Raw genomic sequence first — 9839 nt, 5'->3', positions numbered from 1 at the left:
GTTATCTTTCCAGGATTCCCAGCTTTTGAAAATGTTAGAAGTAACTGTTATTTCTAGAATGAAATGTAAAAATATGGGGTCCTTGGTGCTCTCTGAGCTTGGTTGTTTTCTGGCAGACATTTCATTACCAAACTTGGTAACATATCAAGTGCTAGTAGGGAGAGGGATTTGCCCTCATTTTATATACCAGTGGCTTGGCCTATCAGTTTTGGTGGGAATAGTCTTGGAGGTTCTTTGGTTCGGCTGTTTACTATTAGTTTGTTTGGCAGCTCCTTTATTTGGGTATTGTTTACTTCTTGATTGTTGATCTAATGTTAATACTGGTGTTAATCTCTACTCATTTGTGTATTCATTGCTGGTGTTTTGATTTTTTTATTTCCCTTTTGGCTTTTTGATTGTCTCTTTTGAATGATATGTAGATGTTTATGTCTACATGCCCATTGATGGTGATTTGTCTGAGTGCTAGGCTTCTGGGAATTCTCTAGAATTTTTTAGATTTAGCTTGGTCTGGGATGCTCACAGCTTCTCAGTTGAAATTATGGTTATGTCTCCCCATGTCTTGTGAAATTAAAGAGTTTTCATAATGTCTTCTGTAATGTAAAAATGATATAAAGCAAATGTAAAATTGATATAAAGACTATTTGAGAAGTAATCAGCAGACAACTCTGTTTTCAGTAAAGAAGGATGATAATGCCTTGAAATACCCCTAATGCTTTCTCAATGTCCAGCTCTATGTGAAAGCAGCAATATCAGCAGTTCTTATGTGCAAAGGCATGCCTGCTCTTAAATTAATAACATTAATATCAATTGGTGAGCTAGGCAGTAACACAAAGTTCAGCCTGAATAGATGACATGAGGAGAGATCAGTTTTCCTTTCCAGGAGAACAGGAGCTAAAAATAATGGTTCACCATAAGAAAGGAGACAAGAGTTCATCTTCTTCTGCTTCTGTTGCATTTAAATCCCCTTTTGATTTATAAGGAATTGACAGCAACCTGACTATCTCCTAAGTTACCTCTAGCTTTTTTTTAAACCATCTGATAAATCAAAATAGGAATGACTAAATTTCAATCTGAACAATAGCTCACAGAAGATAAATGCAGAACATTTGTTTACATATATTTTCTTAAACTGCAAGCCAACTATAAAGCCATAGGGCAAGTTTCACAGTCTGGAAATGACTTACAATTAGATGGTACATCTGAACCAAATGGGATCCCCCTCAAATCCCCATAAAAAAGCAAACCCTAGAAGCATTTTATGGAGATTTTCCTTCATAAAATGAATAACAAAAGCATCTCATTTAAAACACTCTAATTGTTTTTAGTAAAACAAATAATACAAAAAATAATTGCAAGGGAAATTGCCATAAACTTGTGCGTTATGATTGATGATTGCCAGTTTTCTGCATAAGGAAGAACGCAGAATCTCCATGACTTCTTCCCCACCCTCTGTTTTCCCTTTCTCTCATCAGAGGCAGAGTGCCAGCAGTCCCTCAATCGTGTCATATCTTTCCTTTTTATTCATTGCAGGATCTATTAATAGCTTTAAACAACTGCTTCCTAAAAATGGAGTTCTGAATGACACAGAAGCTGGCCTGAGCTATGTAAGGTATCCAGGGTTTGGTCTCTCGGCTTGTCCTATTTTTCTGCCTTTCTGTCTCTTCAAACAAGGGTTACTTGCTTGCTGCAGATGCTTCCTGGTGACCTGAATCCATCTAGATCAATTTACTGGGAAAAAGTGGGGATCAGACTGGTGCACAAAGGTTGCTGAATTTCTCCAGGCTTTTCTCTTAAAATTTCCTTTTCTTCTCCCAGATAAACCCACAGAAGCACAGCAGTATGAAGGCTGCTTGCTGGTTCCTGGCAGTTTTTTATGTGCTTGCCTGCTACAGGGCTGAAGAAGGACTGGACTTCCCTACCTATGATGGGAAAGATCGTGTGGTTGACTTGAGTGAGAAAAACTACAAGCAGGCCTTAAAGAAGTACGATATGTTTGGTGTGCTGCTCCATGAACCAGTGACTTCCGACAAAAGCTCTCAAAGACGGTTTCAAATGACTGAGATGGTGCTTGAGGTATGTGTAACTACAGATTTATGTAATTGTTCATCTATCTCTATTGGCTCTTTATAGGCATGGAATAATTTGGAACCTAAATTGGAGCAGGATACAGCTCTTCAAATGGGCATTTGAGAGAAATATTAATGCAGACTTATATTATCTTTGGCAATTGATTTCTAAATCTTAACAATACTTTTAAGAGTAAAACTCTGCTTCTCAAACTGTACTGTTTCACTTATTTTAAGCAAAAAGTTTCTTTCATCCATATATTGGATTCAGTTATTCTCCTTCCCATCGGGAACTAAACAAAAAAACATTTAGTAAGCCAAGCTGAAACAACTTCAAGTTCCATGTTCTTTGCAGTTTATCAGTCTTGGTTAAGTATTCATTTCTGAGCAAAAAACCCCCAACCTGATTAATATTCTAGAGATGAAATGGTTCCAATATTAATGAAGCTAATCTAATAAAATGGAATACTATTACTGCCAGAAATATTCTAGAAGAAGCGGCTAATTACAATTGAGAGAGAAATATTTTTTACAGACTGTTAATGGGAAACAATAGCTACTTTATAGAAATAGGGCAGATTCAAGGTCATATTACTAGCTGATGAAGTTAGTCTGTTTTTGTCTATATAGCAATTGTGTTTTCAGAATAAGCAAGTATATAGAACTACCCAACAATATTGTCTTGTAAACATCTTCTTGGAATCCTGTACTCTAGCTAAAACTCATAGTTGGGTCTCATTTGAGCATAACGCCTTCTAGATTTGGTAAGACGTGATACTAGAATCTTATATGGTTAGAGAATTTTGTGCAATTATTCACAGAATCTAAAGCTATGAGATGGTTACTATCCACAAAGAAAGCTAGCTTATGGTTCACTATTGTGTGAGAGAAGTACCTATTGACAATATCTGTGTCAGTGCATAGCTACCCAAAAGCTCCATTCACACAATTATTCACCTTTAAAGGTTGGGTTCTGGCAGCATAGGAATCACTGTAGAGCAACTTTTTCCTATATTGCTAAGGCAGCGTGAGAAATCATAATGCATATAGAAGACGTTGCTTTTTCAATGTCTCTCTTTATCAGCAATAATACCCAGAGCAAATATCAGAATGAGAGAATATGCAGCAGCTGTGATCTATCTCTGTGATTTGGTCCTTTCTTTATCACCTGAGAAGGAGCGATATTGTGGCCATCCCTTTGCCAGTAAGGCAACATAAAAACAAACCCAAAAGATATCTGGGTTGTGAACACCTTTCATGATAATGACCAGTATGTGGCAAAATTCTCAGAAATTGCAATAATATATTGGTGACACACCTTAAATTGTCACAATTTGTCTCTAGGCTTTGTTTGAATCATCAAAAAAGGAAGCAAGAAAACAAAATGCAAAGGTTTTCCCTGTCCAATCGTCTCCAACTCTGGGGGATGGTGCTCGCTTCTGTTTCCTAGCCGAGGGAGCCAGCATTGTCTGAAGATGCTTCTATGGTCATTGGCTGGCATGACTTTCTTTGTCATCATTCCATTTTGCTACAATTTTACCCCCATCTGTGATATGTTCTATTACTTTCTCCTTAAAATGGTCTGTCCTCCACTGAGCATGTTTTGGACTATAAAACTACAAACATACCTTGCAGTTGCCCATTTCTTAAATTGTACCTTGGAGTTCTTGTCTTCTGTGTGAATAAAATATGTATCGTTTCCCCTCAGAAGTGTAAATAACTAGAAACTTCAAGAGATGATCCTTCTATTTAAAAACAGAAAGTCTTGCTGCTTATGGTCACTTCCACATTAGATTTCTGTGGCAATGAAAAAATAGTTCCTAACTATTATGTTCCCATAAAGGTCTCTTGATCCTGTCATTCAAGATTTAGCATTGCTTTTGCATTTCCCCATCATGCCATGCCACTCCCACAGTTCTTTATGAGCTAAAACAATGAACTTTTGAAATTAATCAATTGAAGTGCTGCTCTTCCATAGCTGGACTGGGCATTTCCCAACAGAAGGAATTCCTGTCTTGTTCTGCTTTGGCTCCTGGACCTTTCTCTCTCTCCCACCCCACTCCCCATTTCTGAAGCAAAGCATCTGTGGGGCCTTACTATCATTTCTTTATCACTTGCTGGGTGCTCTGAGTGGTTGCTTTATCAGCATAGTGCTGAGGAGGGGGTTGACCATTTGCCTTTTTCAGCTCACTTTTTTCTCCTTTGTTACTAAGAATAAATTTGGCAAAGGAAGAACAAGGAAGGGGCAGCATACCAGCTAATTGCCATTTAACCTCCCATTCGCCCCATTGGATAGCTTCACAGAATGTTGGCCAATGGAAGGGGAAAAGGAGGCGAGGAATGCTCCACAATGGCACAGAACTGGTGCAGGTTGTTTGTCATGAAGTCATATATTCAGCTGCACTGTATAGTTGAAACTACTGAGAAGCTAGAGGTTCTTTTTGTTTCGTGGTTTAAATGACATTATCCCATTGGGAGTAATTTTTGCCTTAACCTTCTTTCTGGCTCCTGAGTTTTAGGTCCTTTAAGAGCTAAACCTGTATGGGTTTCTCCAGGAATCCAGATGAAATGGAAACAACTGAAAGTGACATGAGTTTTGTTTCATTTCTTATTTTTCTTCAGCAACAAATATATAGAATCAGGCTACTGAGTATTTTTTTTCTTTTCCCTTTTCTTTTGTGTATAGTGAGAGTGAGGGATTTTGTTCCTGAAGAATCTGCAGAAACTTGATTCACAATGGTATTCTTTATTCCTTGTTCTTGACATTTCCAGTTATTAGAGATGACGGTTTGGGGACTGAAAATTGTAGTAGTATCTCACATTAATAAGACCTTTGTATAGGCACAGGTGTTTGTATCCAAATATCAATGTCATTCATTTGGAGGTTTTTGGATGTTCCTTTTTGGTTCCCCCCCCTTATCAAGGAAAAGCTGCTAAGGAGAATAGAACAAAATAACTGCCTATCTGTAGCTCCCTGAATCCTCCAATTAAATGCCTCAGTTAACAGATGAAAAAATAATGGAGTAGTGAAATATACAAAATCATTATGCCTAAGAGATATAATAATGTTAGTTATAAAGGCTGATTTAATTCCTTGTCACTATATTTTCTGTACAATGGACTGGTGGAGCAACACATTCATATTCCATTTTTTGTTGTTCATTGGGAGGCATCCATGACTGCTAATTTTCCATAGGACATCTACATCTTATCTGGTTACTTCATCAACAGGAAAAAGATTTTCAACTCACGCTGTAAGAATGTGACATATACAGCGGTAGACTCATTTGAATGCTGATTGTCTCTTGGAGCATCTCACAAAAGGTTTCATATGACCTAGCTGGATCATATTTTTATTTGGACAGAGTGTTCCTATTTTTAATGACCTTAAGCAAAGTGTTTCAGCTTTCTAAACTTAAAGGGGATCATGCTGAACTTTGAACTTTTTTGTTAAGCTTTATTGCCAAGGCCTAAAATGGAAATGCTAAAATAAACTAAAATCAGAGGTTTTGCAGTAGCATACATAAGAGTGAGGGGCTTTGGTGCCCTCAAGTGAGTCTTGAATTCTGGTGAGTGCTTGGAGAAGTCCCTACAGTTTTCTTAGCAAGTTTTTTTGGAAGTGGTTTGCCATTATCTTCTTCCTAGGACTGAAAGAGAGAGACTGGCCCAAAGGCCAAAAATTATCCATCTACAAAATACTGATAATAAAAATACTTGCATTGAAATAGGTTCTGAGATCCATAGCTCATGTTATTTTCAGATAAACTTTTTATTGTGCAACAGCTAGCAACTTCTTCATGAAATGTTATGGGGAGCCACTTGATAATTAACTCTTATTTGCAAAAGTATATTGAAATAATAGCATTTTTTAAATTAGGAAAAACTGAAACATAGTGGGGAGGCATTGTCCTGCAGAAAGATAAAAATTGGAAAGTACTCTCCTTTACATATTCTCCTCTCCACCTTTGTTATTACCTAACAAAATGGAAGCACTAGATAATAAATGTATGGCACAACACAGGAGAACAAACCCATCAGGACAAGATTCAGCACCCCATCTGCATTTAAAAGACAAAGTCCACTCTTTCGAAGACAGCAAAGTCCACATTTTGGACAGAGAGGACCACTGGTTTGAAAAAGAGGTCAAAGAGACCATCTATGTCAAAACTGAACAACTCTCTCTCAACAGAGGGCGAGAGATATGACTTCATTCATCTCCAGTCTACAACACAATCCTTTCAATAGTTCCAAGAAGGCTCCATTTGCACTACTCAAGTGACTCTGATGACACAGATAAACCTCCAAGTGGCCTCAACAACTCTCTAAAAGAATGCAAATGACCAGCTGTCTGCAAGGAGTATAAATCCTTTCATTCCCCACCATCCAGTCAGAGCTGGAGAAGCTTCTTGGATGAGAAGCGAAACGTCTTCAAAGAAAAACAAGAAAGTCCAGATGTCTCATGAAAAAGCATCTTTGGGACAAGCATTGGAGAGATTTCCCCCCTCTCCTTTGTATTAATATAAAAGGATGCTTTGTGCTCAGGCTCTGGGAGAAAAATGATGAAGGTGTCTGTTAAAATAGTAGTTTGAACTAACCATTTTTTAGTCATCAAACATAAAAGGAAAAAATAGCACCTTTTAATTTTATCGTGCAAATAATGGAGATGAGGAAAACTGTATGAGGCCTCAATTCATATCTGGATTTTTTTTCATACAGTACATTTCTATTGAAATTAAAAATAATCATATACAAAGGTGCACACTTGCATATACAAGTGAAAAACATCAAGCTGGCAATTTTTTCAGAATTTGTGAATTTCCTGCAGTTAGGCAGGAAAAACCAAATGCACAAATATAGGCAGTAGCAGGCTCAACAGCAGTAACTGTGAGAGGAATTTAGGTGTCCTAGTGGACCACCATTTAGGCATGAGTCAGCAGTGTGCTGCAGGTGCCCCCCTCAAAAAAGCCAATGCAGTCCTAGGCTGCACAATAGAGGGATAGAATCAAGACCATGAGAAGTGATAGTTTTGCTCCATACTGCTCTAGTGAGGCCACACTTGGTCCAATTGTGTCCAGTTCTAGTCACCATAATACAGAAAAGATGCCAAGACCTTAGAAAGAATGCAGAGAATAGCAACAAAGATAATAAGGGGTCTGGAGGCTAAACTGTATGAAGAACAGATAAGGATTAGGGTTAACTATCTACCAGTACTTGACGGGCTGTCACAGAGAAGAGGGGGTCGACTTATTCTTCATTGCATCTGAGGGTAGGATGCAATAGGTGAAAGCTTATTAAAGAGAGATCCAATCTGGAACTAAGGAGAAATTTCCTGACAATAAGAATAATTAATAAATGGAACAGCTTATCTCCTGGAGTTGTGGATGCTCCATCGCTGGAGGTCTTCAAAAAAAGATTGGACAGCAATTTGTCTGGGAGGGAATAAAGTCTCTTGCCTTGGGCAGAGAGTTGGACTAAAAGACCTCCAAGGTCCCTTCCAACCCTCTGATTCTATGAAACCAGCTTGATGAGCTTTTGAAACTGACTAGTTGACTGAGAAATTGAACTTGTAAATTTCATTTAAGAAATTCTTAAGTTCGCATTTTGAATTATTTCTAAAATAATAAAGTCAGGGTATAAACAAACAAACAAACAAATAAATAAAACAACACCATTATAATTTTACATACCTGGAAGCTATGAGCTTATCTCCAGTAGCACCATCATGCCTATTTTACAATATTGCTTTCATCTCAACCCTAGCTCATTAGTGAAACAGCCTTAAGTGATTATTATGTGTATCAGTACTAACGTGATATTCCCTCCCACACTCAAGAAGTATAAAACTGGTCACTTCTGTCACTCATTTTCTTGGGGAGATGTCAAATAATAATTGGGAACATGGGCAATAAAGGCAGAATCAGTAGTGGAAGTACAAATTTCATTCTGATGTTGGTTACTATCAGTTCAAAGATGGGTAGAAAACATCATTGATAGGGAAAAGCCCATGGTGGGAAAATCTTGGCTTAAAGGGGAAAATACTGGTTTAACACTGGTACATTTAGGGCCTTTCCACACTATTGTGTTAGGGTACTAGCTATCATCACTTGACTTCTTCCCAAGAATAGCAAGATTTTATATATTGTAAAGATGATCTTGGGCAAGGTTGAAATCTGGCAGAAAAAGAATAGTATTCTGACATTTGTGCAATTAAGGACAAATGTAATACCATCTCATTCATGTGTAGGGATGTGATGAAGGCAATGTACTGGCAATGTAGCAGGAAAAAAAAGATATGATTGGGCATATTTGTGCCATGCAATAGATGTGGCTTTAGTGACTACATAAGATTGGGATGAAATGAAGATAATGTGTGATTAAAAGGGTCGCTGAAGTGTGCTAAATTGCCAATGAGGACAGGGCATAGATCTCAACTATAATAATACAATAGATGTCTCTGCACATTACTCCCCTTTGTCACATTCATACAACTCTGTCTTCTAAGATGGAAGAGACCATATTTCTTAGATTTTTAGATATACTCAATAGTTGTACAAGCAGTAACTTTTCTGAAATTGAAATAAAATGTAGTTTCTCTTGAGTATTCCAACTTCAATCTCACAAAATATGATTTGAAGATTCTATTGTTATTATTATGTATCAGTTAAAACCCATTTTTTCCTCCCTCACATTTACACTTTTCTCTGTAAATAGTGTAAGGCCAGAAAAGTGCTCATAACTTCTTTCTTCCTCTTAATCAAATAAAGCAATATGAGATTAACAGAATTAGATTTTTCTTTAGGTTTTCTGCTGGGTTGTGTTTAAAAGTTATGAATGATGGTGACCTATATTTTAAGTTAAAAAAAATTCTTTCAAAATTTTCTTTGCAATCTGAAGTGTTTTTTTAGCATGCTATTTGTTTAATGATACTGAACAATAACACAATGAAGGTTATAGAAAACTGGAATGAATAGAACTCTGTTGCAATAAATTGGATTTCATTGTTGATCATCAGGCATGCTATACAAAATAATTTCTGAATTGTGCAATAGCTTTATTAAAATAATTTCAGGCAGAAAAAAATATAGAATAGGCACATTGCCCTCTCAATTAACACAAATTAACTGCTAATGTTTATCTAGTTCTCTCAAAAAGGTTGTTGTAATTAAAGGTTAGGTTCATTGTGTTAGCTTTGTTGATCACAATGTTGAAGATAATGCCTCTTTAATGTGCTCACACTAGTTGACTAGACTATTCATAATCGTAGTGAATAAAGTCTAGGATTTCCTATTCCATAAAGTCTGCTTCCCTTTCCCATTGACTTGGGGTTCTGCCTTCTAGGCATGTTAACGTTACATTCTGCCTCAGGAGCAGTGCAGAAGTCTGGTGCTGTCTTTAGACATTTAATATGGGACAAATTAAAGGATATGTTCGATGGATTCATCTAATTTTGTTAGGGATAGCCCAGGCTTCTGCCTCATTAAGGCATTCCAAATTACATTGGAAGAATGTACAATAATGTAGTCATGAGGAAGAGACTCTAGGAATCAAATTATATTACGTCTCTATTCACAATAAATCCAGTGAGCATTACAATAAACCTTTTCTCAAGAAATTTGCTCTATTTTATTCTTAAATATTGAGAATGGAGAATTCATAGAATTTATCTTAGTGTGTAAATAGACCCTTTATTAATCTTTGTTTCCAATCCATGGTTCTAAAGGATGTTTCACAAATTAATTTTCCAAACACTGTCTTTAAAACCCATACTGTAAA

General features: G+C 36.8%; 1 protein-coding gene across 1 annotated transcript in view; it reads left to right on the top strand.

Annotated features, from left to right (window-relative positions):
* The first annotated feature begins 1809 nt into the window (after positions 1 to 1809).
* LOC107289341 (calsequestrin-2) overlaps positions 1810 to 9839 on the top strand; it is a 63485-nt gene continuing 55455 nt past the window's right edge. The window contains exon 1 of the mRNA XM_015818078.1: positions 1810 to 2073. Within this exon, the coding sequence (XP_015673564.1) occupies positions 1840 to 2073 (234 nt within the window). The 5' untranslated portion in view covers positions 1810 to 1839. The remainder of the gene's footprint in view (positions 2074 to 9839) is intronic.

Source organism: Protobothrops mucrosquamatus, unplaced genomic scaffold (assembly GCF_001527695.2).
Source record: "Protobothrops mucrosquamatus isolate PMUCROS unplaced genomic scaffold, P.Mucros_1.0 scaffold677, whole genome shotgun sequence".
Taxonomy (NCBI): Eukaryota; Metazoa; Chordata; class Lepidosauria; order Squamata; family Viperidae; genus Protobothrops; species Protobothrops mucrosquamatus.
This window is presented reverse-complemented; position numbering and strand designations above follow the sequence as displayed.